Source organism: Puma concolor, chromosome C1 (assembly GCF_028749965.1).
Source record: "Puma concolor isolate L17-30 chromosome C1, mPumCon1.1.hap2, whole genome shotgun sequence".
Lineage (NCBI taxonomy): Eukaryota > Metazoa > Chordata > Mammalia > Carnivora > Felidae > Puma > Puma concolor.
This window is the reverse complement of record NC_141674.1, coordinates 71,276,160-71,293,701: the sequence shown is the minus strand read 5'-3', so window position 1 is coordinate 71,293,701 and position 17,542 is coordinate 71,276,160. Positions and strand designations below refer to the sequence as shown.

Below are 17,542 nucleotides of genomic sequence, written 5' to 3'. Positions count from 1 at the left end.
GACAGTGGACACTCCCTTTAAGGTACCATTTTTCTTCCCTCTCTTGCTTAAGGTGGGTTTGAAGAATGTTTAGAAAGGAGTTCATTTTCTAACAAATCTTTTAAGTTTTCTAACGAGCTCACTTCTAGCAGTGAGCAGAAAGTCCCATCAGATATACTTTTAAGTGCACCAGAAAACATCTGAATTCACTCTCCCCGTGGCTGACTTCAATTAACTGCCTTTCCTCATAAAGAATAGTTATCTAATTGTAATAAAAAAGCATGCTACGTTGTCATGTTAGGATGGGAGGCTTTCCTGATTCTTATTCTTCTGGGATATGACATCATCACTTCCATAAATGTGAAATATTCCTGAGTACTAGCAATGCAGCAGAGAACAAAGACTTTACAACACTGTGTGTGGGTAGCGTACCACGAAGAAGAGGAGTCATGGAGAACTGGCGTGCTTTCATATTTAGGGCAAGGGGATCCACACAGAAGAAACAAGCAGCATGAAACCAATCAGTGCATTTGGTGATGGATCCATCCTCAGTTTAGGCCTAGCAGCAAAAAGCCCCCAAATAACTTAGAAGAAAAATCACAGTGTTAGACTACTCACATCCCAAGAGGACAACCTGTCTATCTGCATCTCTTCAGCTCTCCTGCATCTGGCATAGGTCTGAGGTGCACAGCTGATGCAGAGCAAAACGTTTGTGGACTAAGAACCAGAGAGTACATAGAGTCTGTAATACACTTTTTATACATTTCCTATTAACGGCCTCCCAGCTCCTTATCAACTGGCTACTGTAATAACCCGTTTTTAGGAAACTAAGGCTTAGAAAGGTTAAGAAACTCACCCCAAACCACAGAGTAGATAAATCAGGAATGGATTCCATATATATTTCTTCAAAATCTGTGCTTTTCTACTCTCCTTAACTCACTGATGCAACAAAGATTTACTAAAAGCCTACTGACTTCTCAGTCCTAGATGCAAGGTTACAAGGATAGGAATACATAGTCCCTGCCCTCAAGAGCTAGCAATCTGATGAGGGAAGCAGACATGTAAACAGCTAACTCTAAGTAACACTAGAATTGAGAGGTGGGGTGCCTAGGTGGCTCAGTCAGTTAAACACCTGACTCGTGATTTTGGCTCAGGTCATGATCTCATGGTTCATGAGAGAGAGCCTGCATCTGGCTCTGCTCTGACAGCACAAAGCCTGCTTGAAATTCTCTCTCTCCCTCTCTTTCTGCTCCTCTCCTACTCCTCTCCTGTCTCTCAAAATAGAATAAATACACTTAAAAAAAAAAAGAGAGAGAGAGAGAGAGAGGTAAACAAGTGCTATTGAAGGCACGCGTGCTGGAGGGCCCAGAAAGTTCTGCCTGACTAGGACACCTTAAGATTTTCAATGGCAATTTTGAAAGGCATCTATTGCTCCAGACACATCCTAAGTTAGGCCTTGAGAGAGGATGGCTTGCAAAGGCAGGCACATGCAGGCACATGTTGTCACTTCAAGGTTGTTTATGGTAGAGTATGATGGATAATTTTGCTGGGCCCTTCCAGTGTTTTTGGCAACAGTTTTAAGAAGAAAACTGGAGATGATCAAGGGCAACATGAAAGTGGGGGCTGGGGGACCCGAAGTGCCAAGGTCACATGAAATTATGACTACATTTCAGACAATGGATTTAAGGGTCACCTCTTCCCACTAGGAAAGCCATACATCTCCTAAAGGACTGCTCTTTGTGGCCAAACTGAGACACTTTGTTCCCTTTTAAATGGACCATTCTCTCCAAATCTTTTCTTATAACTTGTGCATGTCAAATTCCAGAAGGAATTTAAATGGCGCTGTTTAAAACACCTCCCAGATGGTGGTTCCCATTGTGGCTGCTAATTTTGTGCTGATGAAATGAGATGGCAGATACAAAAGTTCCATTATCCATTTGATATTTATTATTCACTATCATCATAGCAAAATGTTTCTTAAAATATAATGTATAAAGATGACAAATTCAGGAATATTTTTCCAGGCATGGGATGTTTAAAAAAAATATATGTATTTTAACTTATTACAAAAAACTAGCAATAAATGAAGGGTAGAATTTTCTACAATCCCATCACTTAATCAAATCATTTAACACAGTCACCATTTAGTCCTTGTGTATATGGGTTAAGTACATCATACGTATATTGATAAAAATTATATCATGCGTGGATAATTCACACTGGGAAGCAATTATACCTTAATTAAACAATCACCTCACTTTTAAAGAGATCTAGAGACACAATCATTGGGACAGAAATGCAATACATAACAAATTTGGCACATACATGCAGATGGAAACCTTATTATAAGCTTTTTTCATGTTGGCACATTATAATTTTAAGTGCTGGCAGCATAAGTCTCCATTTCTCCTTTACACATTAGTGAAGGCAGGTGGAAAATAGCTGAATCCCTTTCTCAGAATCTAGCATGTGTGTATTTTATAGTACTCAGGATATTCTCGATTCTGGGGGTTGGTCAGACCAAAAGGAAACTGTGCATAAATAAAATCCATATGAGATTTCAAAACCCCATTATACTCATTAATTGCATTTCTGCTTTAAAGTTCAGAGCAAAAGCTATTTTAGACAGTAGTCAACGTAATATAGTAATATATTTATTTATATTTATACTCCTTTTATACAGCTAATTCTCAATGTTACTTATGTTTCCATTCAGAAATGCATTCTAACTTTGTAGTGCCTTGATCTTTATAACTTATTTTCAAAATGAAATTAAACTACTCTTTGCCCATATCTTAGAACAGCCTTTGGCTAAAAGCAATATAATTCTGATTATAATAAATTAATATTGATTTTTTTTTGCCTATGACGTATCTCACAACACAGCAACTAAATGAGCTTTAGTTTTATCTCTACTCCTTCTTCTCTCTCCCTTCAACCAAACTAGCAGGGATCTGGCTAAAAGGAAGGCCTAAAAAAAAAGGATGATTCAAAGTATCTTGACAGGCCATTTTTCATTTTTTTAAAACTCTGATAAGTAAGAGTTGACTGCACTTAGCTGCAGCACATTCAAGCAATGAAAGCACTGAAAAAAACAAATAACTCTTCAAGCCTTCTGTATATTTCAAATTCTTTAGTTTGGCATTCAGAAATTTGATTCAAACGTAACTTTCCAGGCTTATTTCCCATTCTAAGTTTGTACTGAAATCCAACTGGGCAACATCCTGGATTTTCCCATATCCACAGTTTGGTCATGCCATTCAAAGCTCTGTTGGTTCAGCCGACAAAGATTAGAATCCTAATCACTTTTTAAAGGTACTGGTTAAACGTCCTATTCCTAATATCCCAAAGCTCTTATTCTAATCATTAATTAATTTTAACCTGCCTACTCTAAGCCAGGCACTTGATGAGCCTTGGGAACTCTGTCTAGCGAAGGGGCAAATCTCAAGTCAGCCAACTGATGAAAAGGGTTATGTGTGTCCCCTGCCTTATTCCACAAGTGGTTAAGGAGCAGGAGGAATCGACAGATGGAAGAAGGAGGGCAGAGAAGTAAAAGTCACCATGGCAAGGTGAGTCAGGCCGTGCTAGGTGTGGAGAGAGGCTTTGGGGGCCTGATTCAGAAGCAACACAGGAGCGGACCCCAGGGACAGACAGGGCATCTTCCTGTATTTGTTTCCGCTGTACTAGACTCTTCCTTCAGGCTGATGGCTCTCCTCCAAAATCATATGGCATTCTGTCTTTGACATACCTCTGCTGGGAATGTCTCCCCAGCACCTCACCCCATCTTTCCAAAAACAAGGGATTCTGTAACTGCCTCTTTCCCTACCTGTTCTCAACTTATTTGTACAAATAAAGACCTCTGAACAAGTGTAAATAAGGACACTCCTCTCAAGAGGACGCAACGAATTAATTTTTTATTCACTATCAGATACAATTCATGCCAAAATTCCCGCGAAACACAAACACACTTATGTTTCATATCCCAGTCAACACTAAAGACAACTGTGCAAGCACCACCAGACGAGCCTTCCCTCCCTGCTCTGAACCACAGCCCAGAGGTCACTATTCCAAAGGACTTAACTATGGCTTTATTATTAGACAAGCTCGGCTTTCCTTCTGTAGGGATATCAGTAGCGTGCCAGAAACTAGGTAGAAAACAGCAACCCATCAGAGCCGCTAACGTATAAAAGATATATAATGCATGTGTGTGAATTTTGCTGGATTTGACTGAAACTCCTGTTGTTTTCATGCTTTAAATGATGACATGCTTGGCTGACTCTCTGGTTTTATGCATTTTATGCTTTTGAAATGTACACTTCTTTAAAAAAAATTTTTTTTAATGTTTATTTATTTTTGAGACACACACACACACACACACACACACACACGGAGAGCCTGATGCGGGGCTTGAACTCACGAATGGTGAGATCAGACTTGAGCTGAAGTCGAACACCTAACCGACTGAGCCACCCAGGTGCCCCTGAAATGTACACTTCTTTAAGGTAGTTGTTTGCAATGGACACAATACAAATAAACACAATAAACAAACTCAATTCTTAACTCAGGTTATCATTTAATTTAAGGGAATAATCAAATATTTGTCATAAGACACTATGATTAAACTGAATTCTGTGCCCCCCCTACCAATTCATATGTAGAAGCCCTAACCCTCAGTATGATTGCATTTCAATATAGGGCTTTTAGTAGATAGGACAATTAAGATTAAATGAGGTCATAAGGGTAAGATCCTAATCCAGTAGGACTGGCGGCCTTATCAGCCAGCATGCATGCACTGTGGGAAGTCCACATAAAGACCAGAAACACAGGTCTTATCAGGAACTGAATCTGCTGGTACCTTGATTTTGGACTTCCTAGCCTCCAGAACGATTTCTGTTGTTTAAACCACCCAGTCTATGGTGTTTTGGTATGGTAGCCTGAGCCAATATGCCATCTGAGTATCATAGTGAACAGACACCATAAAATATTAAGGAATGAATTTTAGCTTCACTAAGAAAAATAAAACTGTACCAGTTACGAGTATCACTATTAACTCCCATATATTATTTGTATTCAAGAAACCATATAGCACCCTAACTTATCCCACCAAAAATATCTGCAGAAGGGTTACAACATCAGATCCTGATGAGAAAGGTTATTTTTCAAGTTTGAATTATGGGCTCAGTTTACCTCCCCTCCTATTCCTTTTTTTCTTCTTCCCTCCTTCTCACCATTCCTTCCTTCTTTCCTCCCTCTCTTCCTTCTTCCCTTCCTTCTTTTCTCCCTCCCTCCCTCCCTCCCTTCCTTCCTTCCTTTCATCCTTCCTTCTTTCCGTCCTTCCAAACCATTAAGAAGCATTTGGTATTTAGCCACTTAAAATGTGTTAGGAGTTGTTTCCCCTGCTTTTAGTATAGAGGTATCTTACCATCATAATGACCCTCTGTTTCAGATTGCTATTCCCTGGAAAGAATAGCATGGTGGGAAACATCACTCATTGTGTTCACGTAGAGTCAAGGAGTGTGGTTGTGGGGTCTGGGAAAGGTAAAAACAGACAAGAGGAGCCTAATGGGGAGAGAGTACCCAGGAACTACCCAGCAGATGGATATAATTTCCTCATGGCTTTCAAAGAAAATACATCTAAGGACTACTGATTATTTATGGGGCACCACAAATGGACAGGATTAGGAGCAAATGAGCAAAAGCTGAAACCAGTGATCAGACACACAATTATTTCTATCAGTTTCCTCTTCCTCCTTTGCTAAGGAGCCAGGCAAGGGTTCCAGACAAATAACCAAATATCCTATATCCCATTAGGTTATTTATTTAACCCTAGATGTGACTGCTTCCCTTAGAGATGCGGACCTGAATGGTGGATTGTTGTACACACAAGCATTGTTAGATAATTTTTGTAAGGTTAAATAATAGTAGCCATTGTTGTTACTGTTATATAAAAAGCCTCTCTGATAATTCTACAATGAGATCAGAATTTTGAAATTCTAACAATACTAACAATAACTTCTAACTCTACCTTAATATTTACTTCCACCATTCACCTGTTAACCCTAATTCACATGGGCAAAAATGTTAATTTCTTTAACTTAATGCTTAGCTTAATAGTTATTATAGTTAACAGCCTCCCAAAAGTCAGTATTATACTATTAAAGCAAGCTTAAAACTTTATAGCACTCATCACAAATAAAAGTATCATATTAAAATTATAAAAGGAATTTTAGTTTCAAAATTAAAAAAAAAGTCTATGCTTCAAAATGAAACCATATACTGACCACAAAGGCAGGGGATATGGTGAGATATGCGTGCAAGAAAAGGCTCAGCATTAATAAGAAATAGCTTCTTTTCAAAATCCTTGCTAAACTTTGCTACTGTGAATTTTCTATTGCATTAGAGTTCTCCACTGAGGGGTGAGGGACATGGTGATGGTAGGGAAATAAACCACTTCCTGTTGAAAAGCTGCTAACTTGTTATAAGCGTCTATTGTGTGGGAACATTTGTTCCTCTTCTATCCTAGAAGAAAACCAAAGAAGGGAAAAAAGACTCACTGTTGAAAAAGGGAGTAAGACTAAGTAAATGACACAAAAAAAACTGATATTGAATACTTGTGATTTGTACAGATAGGCACATACATGTAAAATACCTAGAATTCTTTTTGTTTTTTTTTTTTTTTTTTAGAATTTAGTAAAAATTCTAACATGGATCCAACATGTTCAAACATAGGTCAATAAGAGTGTCATGTATCAATGTTTACGATTAATCTAAAATCTGTGCATCTACAACCCACAAAAACACAATACTTTAATCCCACTTGTTCAATAAAAGCTTATTTTATGTATCCTTTAAGTATATGTGCACATCCCTATGTATGTATGTGTATATTCCTGAACACATGTGAATATACGTGTATGTTCTTGTATGACTATGTTTATACATATGGGATCAGAAAAGTATTTGTATACAAAATGTATAGGATCTAGTCCAAATTATTAAGATGGTTCCCTCTTATTTAGTTATTTTTAAACTTAATAAACAGCCATGAACCCACCAGGCAAAATAAAAGTTAGGATCTTGACAATGACTACATCCATACCCCCTCACTTCCCTCCTAACCTTCCCTCCTAGCCTTCCTCCTAGAACATATGTGTGAGAGTTTCACCTGGCTATATACCTGTGAAATATGGTAGCCATTTAACCAAGGAACTGAATTATTGATTGTATTTAATTTTAATTAGTTTAAATTTAAATGTAAAAACTTGAACAGGTACAAAATATGTTTAAACACAACTTCATTGTTTTAGTGTGACAACATATCACTTTAAATGCTGCATCCCCTAGGATACTTTGCTGAAGTTCCCCTATCAGATGCATGCGTCCTCTCTAGTATTATACACAAACACACAACCAATCAGGTTGGTATCAACGGAGTGATTCAGTTCAAATGATTTTTTCCTACACACGCATGTAGCACTGTAATGTATTTGATGCAAACAGCTCAAGTTATAAGAATCTCTTTGTATGTTACATTTGGTAATTAAGTTGACATTCCTAACTACTTTAATTATAATAAATATGTTTCAGTTAAACATAGGAATGGATACAGAGCGCCTGGGTAGCTCAGTCAGTTGAGCATCCGACTTGGCTCAGGTCATGATCTCACAATTTGTGGGTTCGAGCCCATTATCAGGCTCTGTTCAGAGCCTGGAACCTGCTTCAGATTCTGTGTCTCCCTCTCTCTCTGCCCCTCCCCTGCTCACACTCCGTCTGCCTCTCTTTCAGAAATAAATAAACATTGAAAAAAAATTTTTTTAAATAGGTATGGATAAATTTGAAAGTTTAAAAGGGTAGCATACTACTCATGCAGAATTGAGAGGAGATGTAGAAATTAGCATTAGAACCAGAAGAATAAAGAAAAAAGGAGGCTGGCTGAAAGTATATTGTAAATTTCACAATGAATAGCAATTGCAATTTGCTGGAGCAGAGCAAAAGGAGAAAAAGCAGACTGTTGTGTAAAAAAATGATAAAGATAATAAAATGCACACTATTAAGAGACTGTACAGTATTAAGAGAATTTTCATTGAACATATAGATTTGGTAACTTTCTTTTCAACAACCAAAAAGGAACTAATGACATTAGCCACTTGAATTCAAAATTAAATGTCCAACAAAATGCTTTAAAGTGATTTTAAACAAAATCTGAGCTTATAAATTTGTATAGCTATATACGGCTTGGATTCTTGCACAAAAAAGAAAACAATTTTTCCATAGACATCTGGTTATATTCAGTGTTGTTAGAATATTATGAGAAAAGACTAAAAAGGTACTTCACAAAAAGTGAAAGAGTTTTCAGTCAAACCAGCCAACAATTGCCTGAAGAAGACAAAATCTTTTTAACAATATCAAAGATCAACTGGTTAAAAATGTGAAAAACACAATTATTTTTCTTTAGCTTTACGTAAATAGTGCAACATAAAAGACACTGCCCAATTGATACTTGCAGTATGCTTTGTCTCAAAAAACTTCCAAATTTTTGAAGAAATATTGTCAATTTATGGCCTGAAAAACTGAACTCATACTTTAAATATTTTTAAATCTTTTACATCTGTCAAAGAAAAATTTCAACTAGATATGAAAAAATTAAACTCTATTCTGATGGATGTTAACTAAAACAAAATCTGGATTTAATGTAATTCTAAAACAAGTGACTGATGTTTCCCTCACTGCTTTATTCTACTGTATGGTATCCATGTTCAGTTTTCTAAAGCAAATTCTTGAAATGTCATAGATACCATTGTTAAATCATTCATTATATATTTGCAAATGCTATGGATCAATGCCAGATAATGGAACTGTTAAACACACACACACACACACACACACACACACACACACACACACACACAGAACACAATGAATTTAATGATGTGTGTTCTTTGCCAATTCTTGTTGGATAAGTCCTAGAAGAATTTTACAAAGATCTACTATACTGTTAAGTCCAATTCAAGATTTTATTACATCAAATGAATGCTTGCCAAATATTCAATGAAGACCAAAAAATGGCAAAGTATATTATATTTTTTCACTGATATCACACTACATGTGAATGAACTAAATTTGGACCTGCCTCCCCCACCACCCCAAAAAAGGAAAAGCTGGTTTGTGACCAAGCTAAACTGGCATAAAATTTGAAATTGAAACCTTTCAGAGTGTACATACAATAGAGCAATAATAATATACCATAAGTATACAATGATAATTTTGTAATTTTCTAACAAATTTTAAGAAAAATTTGAAAAAATGATATATTGACATGGATAAACTTATAGTTGTTTATAAATGTATACACCACTTTGAATTCAATGTTAATGAGATTGAACTGACAAAGTCTTAGTAAATTTATTTAACTTGGACATTTTGAAACTGATACATATTTGCTTCAAAGTCAAATCAAATCTTCTAAAAAAGAAGAACCAGTTGTGTCAAAGTATATACATATAATACAAAAATAATTTTTTGGTATTTGATTCAGTTATTAGAACTTTTAAGTATGTTTGGAATTATTTGGGTATGTGATTCTACCTTTTTTAATTGTAAATCTTATGAAATCTAACACAGATCAAATACTTCCAATGAAAATTTTGCATCCAAATTGAGATATAAAGCATAAAATACAAAATGGATTTAGAAAATTGAGTACAAAAGATGTAAAATGCCTTGTTAGTAATATGTTTTTAACTTCCTGGAACATCAGTTTTCTCATCTATAAAATGGGAATAATAACATATACAGTACCTCAAAATATGGTTGTGAGGACTGACAAGTCTCACACAAAGTACTAGATATATGTAGGGGCTCCATAAACAGCAGCCTTGCAAAACTAAAGCTCTGATCAGAAGCATGTGGCCAATGAACAAGGACTGTTATCTTAGGCTTCTTTGGAACTGACTGTTTGTGACAGTATACTCCCTAGTAACACAATTATTATTTTTCATGCCTGGAAATAAGAGCAGCACAAGCCCCAGTTTTGGTAGGTCGCAGAAACAACCATAAGATCCCATGTTTTGTGCCTTTTGGGATTCTATATAATCTAACTCTACTCTGTCCAACAGGTTAGCCACTGGCCACTTGTGGCTGTATTAATTAACTGGAACTTCTGTTTCTGGTCAAGATGGAGTAACGAGGACAAGATTTATTCTTCTGCCTAAAACAACTAGAAAAATAGGAAAAAAATGTATATGAAAGAATGGCACTCGAGACATTGGACGTATGTAATAAAGGGCACTGATGCCCAAGGAATGGAAAACAAGCAAGATAAGCTCTATCCCATCACTGCCTGAAGAGAATTTAGGCTGTGTACAGAGGAGAGTTCCTAAGACGAGAGAAGAGACAGCTTTCAGCACGAGGACCCCAGAGATCTGCAGAAACTTCTTCAAGTGCTTTGCAGAGTACTGATTATCACATACATGTGAGAAAACTAACCAAGGCTGAGGAAAGAACCACCCAACATAAAAATTCGAGAGCATGATCCTTGGTGATCATGCAGGGATGGGAATAGTGCTTGTCTCCATCTGCCAGAGAGGAAAACCTCATAATTCAAGAGCATTGGCTAGAGTACAAGATGGGCCATGCCTCAGTAAGAGGGGGAAAATACCCTTTGATTAAATGCAGCCCTTGTCCTGCCTAACAAAACTTAAAACCAAGACTTAATAGGATCAGATTGTTTGCAAGTAACTTAACTGCATCCAGGACAGAGATCAAGAATATTTATAGAGGGGTGCCTGGGTGGCTTAGCTGGTTGAGCTTCCGACTCTATTTCAGCTGAGGTCATGTTTCCAGGGTCATGGGATTGAGTCTCTTGTGGGGCTGAGTGTGGAGCCTGCTTGAGATTCTTTCTCTCTCCCCCTTCCTCTGCTCCTCTCCCCCACTCACACTTGCACTTTCTTCTCAAAAAAAAAAAAAAAAAAAAAAAAAAGAAGAAGACTATTTGTAGGAATACCAAAAATATCCAGCACCCAACAAGGTAACATTCACAGTATCTGACATTCAATCAAAAATTACCAGGTATGGGAGTGCCTGGGATGGCTCAGTTGGTTAAGCTTCTGATTTCAGTTCAGATCATGATCTCACAGTTCATGAGTTCAAGCCCCACATCCAGCTCTGCAATGACAACTCAGAGCCTGCTTCAGATTCTCTGCCTCCCTCTCTCTCTCTGCCCCTCCCCGACTCTCTCTCTTTCTCAAAAGTAAATAAACATTTAAAAAAATTACCAGGTATAAGGGGCGCCTGGGTGGCGCAGTCGGTTGGGTGTCCGACTTCAGCCAGGTCACCATCTCGCGATCCGTGAGTTCGAGCCCCGCGTCAGGCTCTGGGCTGATGGCTCAGAGCCTGGAGCCTGTTTCCGATTCTGTGTCTCCCTCTCTCTCTGCCCCTCCCCCATTCATGCTCTGTCTCTCTCTGTCCCAAAAATAAATAAACGTTGAAAAAAAAAATTAAAAAAAAAAAATTACCAGGTATGAAAAGAAGCAGAAAATCATAACCCATTCTCACTGAGAAATCAATCAACTGAAATGGACAGAGAAATGATAGAATTAGTAGAGACACTGAAACAGTTACTTCATATATTATGAAGTTACTATACTTCATATATTCAGAAGCTAGAGGCATCAATGAATATGTTAATTAGAGATGTCAAGGCTTAAAAAAAAAAAAAAAAAAAGACCCAGTTTGAACTTCTAGAGATGGAAACTACATTGTCTGAAATGGAAAATACAATGAGTGGGATTAACAACAAGATCATACTCTTCAGAAGAAAAGATTAGTGACCTTGAAGGCAAAACAATAGAAACTATCCAAAATGAAACACAGAGAAAAAAGAATAAAAAACAAAACAAAACAAAACAACCGAGAGCATTAGTGAATTGTGGCACAGTATCAAGTGATCAAATACACCATATTTGGAATCACCAAAGGAGAAGTGAGGGGAACCAAAAAAGAATGCCTGGAAAATTTCCATACTTGATGAAAACAAAGTCCATAGAGCTGAAAAACAAAACAAAACTCCAAGCACAAGAAAAATGAACAAAACTATACCAAATCTCATACTCAAATTGCTTGAAAATCAATGATAAAGAAAAACATCTTAAAAGCAGACAAAAAGTGGCACATTATATATAGAAAGCCAAAGACAAGAAAAAGACTAAATGTTTTCCCTTAAGGAAACAAAACTAGTTTGTCCAATCTCACCACTTCTATGCAACTTTTCACTGAAGAGCCTACTCAGTGCAATAAGGGCAGTAAGAGAAATAAAATATATTCACATCTGGAAGGAAAAAGTAAAACTGTCTTTACTTACAGGACATAATTGTCTATGTCAAATATCTAATTGGATCTACCCAAAAGCTACTAGAAGTAATAAATGAGTTTATCAAGGTTGTAGACTATGAGGTCAATAAAAAAAATCAATTATATTTCTATATACTATCAACAATTGGATATTAAAATTTAAAAATCAATACCACTTATAATAGCCTGAAATTATAAATTACGTAGGGATATATCTGACAAAAGATGTACAAGACCTAGAGATGGAAAATTACAAAACCCCACTTAGAGAAATTACATTAGACCTAAGTAAATGGACAAAAATACTGCATCAATGGGTTGGAAGACACAATATTGTTAAGAGATCTATCTCTCTAAGTTGATCTATAATTCAATGCAATGCCATCAAAGCACCAGCAGGCATTTTTTTTGGTTTTGATTTTTGTAGAAATTAACAAACTGATTCTAAAAATCATTTGGAAATGCAAAGAACCTAGGAGAGACCAAACAAGTCTGAAAAAGAACAAAGTTAAACAGATAACACTATTTGATTTCAAGATTTGTTACAAAGCTATAGTTACCAAAACTGTGTTACATTGGCATAAATATATACAAAATTATGAATGGAATAAAATAGTCCAGGAATACATTCACACACATGCAATCAATTATTTTTCAACAAAGTTGCAAGAACAATTCAACAAATGGAGCTAGAACAATTGGATATTCATAGGCAAAACACCCTACCATCCTCCCCACCCCCAGAAACAATTTAATCCTTATTTCACACCATACACAGAAATTAACCCCCAAATCACCGTCCCAAATATAAGAAAATGTAAGAGAAAATCCTTGTGACCTTAGGTTAGGCAAATACTTCATAGACACGACACTAAAAGCACTATTCATGAAATAATAAATGGATAAACTGGAGTTCACTGTTATTAAAAACTCCTACAGTTTGAAAGACGCTGTAGAGAGAATAAAAAGACAAGTCTCATACCACTAGAAAATATTTTCAAACTACGTATATAAGGTACTTGCACCCAGAATATACAAAAACTGTCTATAAAATAATACATAAATACTAGCCTAATAAAAAGATGGGCAAAATATTTGAACAATATTTTACTTATGAAAGAGGTATGGATGGCATACCAATAAGATGCTCACCATCTTTGCTCATCAGGGAAATAAAAATGAAAACCACACCTAATATAATACCTAATATGAAAAAGACTGATCACACCAAGTTCACGAGGATATAGAACAACCAGAACACTTACATACCATTGGTGGAATATAAAAGGACCACCAGTTTAGAAAACAGTTTCCTAAAAAGTTAAACATATACCTGCTATGTAGCCCAGCCATTCCATTCTTAAATATATATCCAAGAGAAATGAAAGCATATGTCCACACACAGACCTGTACACAAATGGTCAAAGCAGCTTTATTTGTAATACCAAAAAAATGGAAACAACTCAAATGTCTATCAGCAAGTGGATGGATAAACAGTGAACAATCTGCTGTATATCCATACAATGAAATACTACTCAGTCATAATAAATAATGAAATACTGATAGACACTATAACATGGGCGAATCCCAAATTAATTATCCTGGGTGAAAGTAACCAGACTGCCATACTCTCCCCACCCCCCCCAAAAAGTACACTCTGAATAGTTTCATTTATATAAAATTGTAGAAAAATTAAATTAATCTATAGTGACACATAGCCTATCCGTGGTCACCCAGGGATATGGCAGCAGAGAAGAACAGGAGGAAGAGATTATAAAGAGTTATGAGGAAACTTGGGGGTTATCTTAATTGTGGTAATGGTTTCACAAATGTATACAAATGTCAAAACTTACAAACTTTATATTTTAAACACATGAAGTTTATTATGTGCCAATTATATTTCCATAAAGCTGTTAACTTTTAAAATTAATTAAAAGTTCAGTTAGTCAGTTACACTAGTAACTAGTAACATTTCAAATTTTTAAACAGCCACATGTGGCCAGCGGCTACCATTTTGGACGCAAAATGTACAACATTTCCAGTCCTACTGGACAGGACTGCTCATACAAAAAAAGAAAAAAAAAAAAGTGCATCTGTTTCTTTCATTTCTCCTACATTTATCTACCTTAAACTTCAAGACTGGGATAAGCATGCCAGCATGGCACTGATACATAAATTACCTGGGAATTTTAAAAGCAGATTTTATTAAGTTTATTTTAATGTAACTTTGCTGTGAAGCAAAATATACCTTCTATTCACAAATAGATAGCATACTCCTTCCTCATATAGATACCATAACTTCTGTGGATTATATTTAATTAGTTTCCTCCAAAGTTCAACTTCAGGGCAATTTTAAACTAAATGACAAGGAAGATAAAACAGAGAACACTCTCTTGGAACTTACTTTCTCCTTGTAGCCAAAGTGGTTATAACTTCACAATAACACCTAAATAGGAATATACATATTTTTCATATACTTACAGCAATCTTATGAGTTACCCTGAAATATGTAGCGTGTTTTAGAATATGCTACATAATGCAACGGAATTTTCCTTTTTAAAACAATCAAGCATATAACTCACAACAAATATAAAGTTTCAAATGTGAGAACGGACATGAAAACAGAACACTATGTTATGTGCTGAAATGTTTCACATTCGAGGATCAGTTTATAAAATTAGTTAGGGCAGAGTTGTTCAACTTAGTATTCTAACTAAAGCTTTTTTTTTTTTTTTTTTTTTTTTTACTACAGGTCTCAGTTTTGACAGAGGTGATTTTACTTAAAAAGACTCAAATTCTCTGTTCTGCACCCCCACCCTACAAGCCTATGGACTTGGAAGACAGAGTCTGTTTGCTCGGTGTTTTGTTTCAATATACAGAATGCGGGGCTGAGATCCTCCACCGTCCCTGTTCCAAAGCCTGATACACTAACCCTTTATGCACGGTTTGATGCCTGAGTCATCTCTGTCTTAGAAATGGAATAAAGAAAAAGGCAACTGGGGCTGGGGCGAGAAGGGAGTGTGGTGGCCAGTATAGACCAAGCAAAACAACCCCCAGACAGTGTAATGTAGTAGATAAGCAAGAAGTATAAAAATAGAAACCAAGTCCCTCTGTTGTTTGCAGAAGCAGAACTCACAAGCCAGTTTCACTTACTTTTTTACACCGACAGAGCCATTTTCCTTGTTTTCCATGTCAACAGATAGCATGGGAAGGCTGCAGGGTTCCTTTACTTCAGCAACTAATCAATAAGGGAGAAAAGCTTGTGTTTAATTCTTAGAAAGTGAGAGAAGAATATATATTCTGAAACGGAAATATAATGGTCCCTTTTTCCAGCTTCACACCAGTTCACGTATGTTTGTTTAAACCTCCGGTTCCCTCAGCGATTGGAGAGATGTGATTAAACCTAAAGCACTGGAGGAGACGGACTGGGGTGCTTTCATCTGTACTGGCACTCCCTGCCTTGACAATAAGCATTTGCAAATGAAATTGAATCCTCGTTCAAAACAAGTGCTGTGTGAACTGGCACAGCTTCCCCTGGGTGCCAAGCTCTCACTTAAGACACTGCAACTCATAAATGAGTCAAAGTCGAGAAAAACAATCCCCCTTTTCCTGCCCCTTCAGACCACGGGCTGTGATTTCTTTCTTTTCTTCTTCTTTTTTTAATTGCATTTTTTTGTCCACTCACAAACCTTCTATTTTTTCATTGCAATGCAAAAGAACACTTAAAGCTTTTGTCAGCAAGTATTCCCCTACCTCACATATTCTCAACGAAAGCCTCAAAACCTGTCTGTGAGATGGCCATGCTGTGGTAAAGCTGGAAGCTTACAAAAATGTCAGATAGCCCTTAGCACAGAAAGGTGGTGCTGGTGTGTGTGTGTGTGTGTGTGTGTGTGTGTGTGTGTGTGTGTGTGTAAGAGAGGGGAGGCAGCTCATTAGATTTATGTAAAAATCACCAAAACATCCAAGGAAATATAGTAGCATCCATCACTTTGTCTTTTTGTTTAGTAGGATGAGGACTGTGAAAAAATAAAAACCCTCCACAATTAATATGCAATTAGCAAGATGAAAAAGCTATGAACAAAACTGCTTTAAAAAACTAGTTCTGAAACGTGCTTGTTCTACAGCTGAAGCCATAAATTAAATACATTTCCTCTCAAATTACTTTATACTTCGGCACTCCTTCTCTAGGGATTACTCTGACATGACAAGTGCATCATTTAGTATATTCACAAGATTTTATCACTGTTAGAGAAGTAGATGATTAACAAATAATAATACTGTTAAGTGTGGGATAATCTTTCTCCTGATACACACACACACACACACACACACACACACACACACACACACACACAAACTTCCAGTTGCTAAACCACTTAGATCATTCATAGAGAAATCCAACATTTAATATACATATAGATATTAACATACATTCACACACCGTTACAGAGTAGACAGAAGATAGTGCTGCTGCTCCATGCCAAAAGAATGATTTCACTTCAGTTGGAAACTGTTACACATTCACCATTTTCTAAGCATCTCAGAAAAAAAAAAAAACCAAAACAAAACACTCACAATGATACTCTGTAACACCATACCACATTGTCTTATTATTATTATTATTATTATTATTATTATTTTCTTTTTTGTGGAAGAGTAAAAAGAAAACCTACCTAGAAGCAACTAAAACATGTCATTTTTTATAGGCTTATCAAGAACAGCCAAAGAAACCCCAATGTTTTCTTTCACAAAGTAGGCTGGCAAAGGAATTCAATAAGGAGGTACAATTTGACACAGTGAAATAAAACCAGGCTGGCTCTCAGCCAACATGACGTTAGGAATCACACACAAGCTGCACCAACTGCCTTCTGGTTCATGGCTGACTTTTTAAAGCTACAGTGTGCCTGTTCACTTTTGCTAACTACCTTCGGCACAATTAGTACAAATGAATGAATCAGGAGTCCAAAAACTGCAGAATTCTCCCTGCACCTGTCTTATAAAGAAAAACAAGCTGTATCAATAGCCTCTTATCTCCCCCCTCCCCTTCATTGTTGCTGCATGGTATGTCTTTGCTGTTGTTCTGAGCACAGATGTCATGTTTCAAAAACTATTTTTCTCCTCTGTGGGAGGAAAAAAAAAAACACACAAGAGAAAATAAGGAAAAAAAAAAACAAACCCTAGTGTTTAGGGGCTAGACCCAGTGAATACTCAGAAG

The 17,542-nt window shown here is 36.5% G+C and overlaps 2 protein-coding genes across 2 annotated transcripts in view; both read right to left on the bottom strand.

Annotated features, from left to right (window-relative positions):
* The window catches only part of LOC147578131 (dnaJ homolog subfamily B member 6-like), a 35,334-nt gene extending 19,829 nt beyond the window's left edge, over positions 1 to 15,505 (bottom strand). Inside the window, exon 1 of the mRNA XM_086717416.1 lies at positions 15,481 to 15,505. The gene's annotated coding sequence lies outside the window, so the exon portion shown is untranslated. The remainder of the gene's footprint in view (positions 1 to 15,480) is intronic.
* The window catches only part of SAMD13 (sterile alpha motif domain containing 13), a 36,883-nt gene extending 19,829 nt beyond the window's left edge, over positions 1 to 17,054 (bottom strand). Inside the window, exons 1-2 of the mRNA XM_086717417.1 lie at positions 17,001 to 17,054; positions 15,481 to 15,565 (exon numbers count right to left, since the gene is read on the bottom strand). Coding sequence (XP_086573543.1) covers positions 15,481 to 15,533 — 53 coding nt within the window. The 5' untranslated portion in view covers positions 15,534 to 15,565; positions 17,001 to 17,054. The remainder of the gene's footprint in view (positions 1 to 15,480; positions 15,566 to 17,000) is intronic.
* Between the last annotated feature and the right edge of the window lie 488 nt (positions 17,055 to 17,542).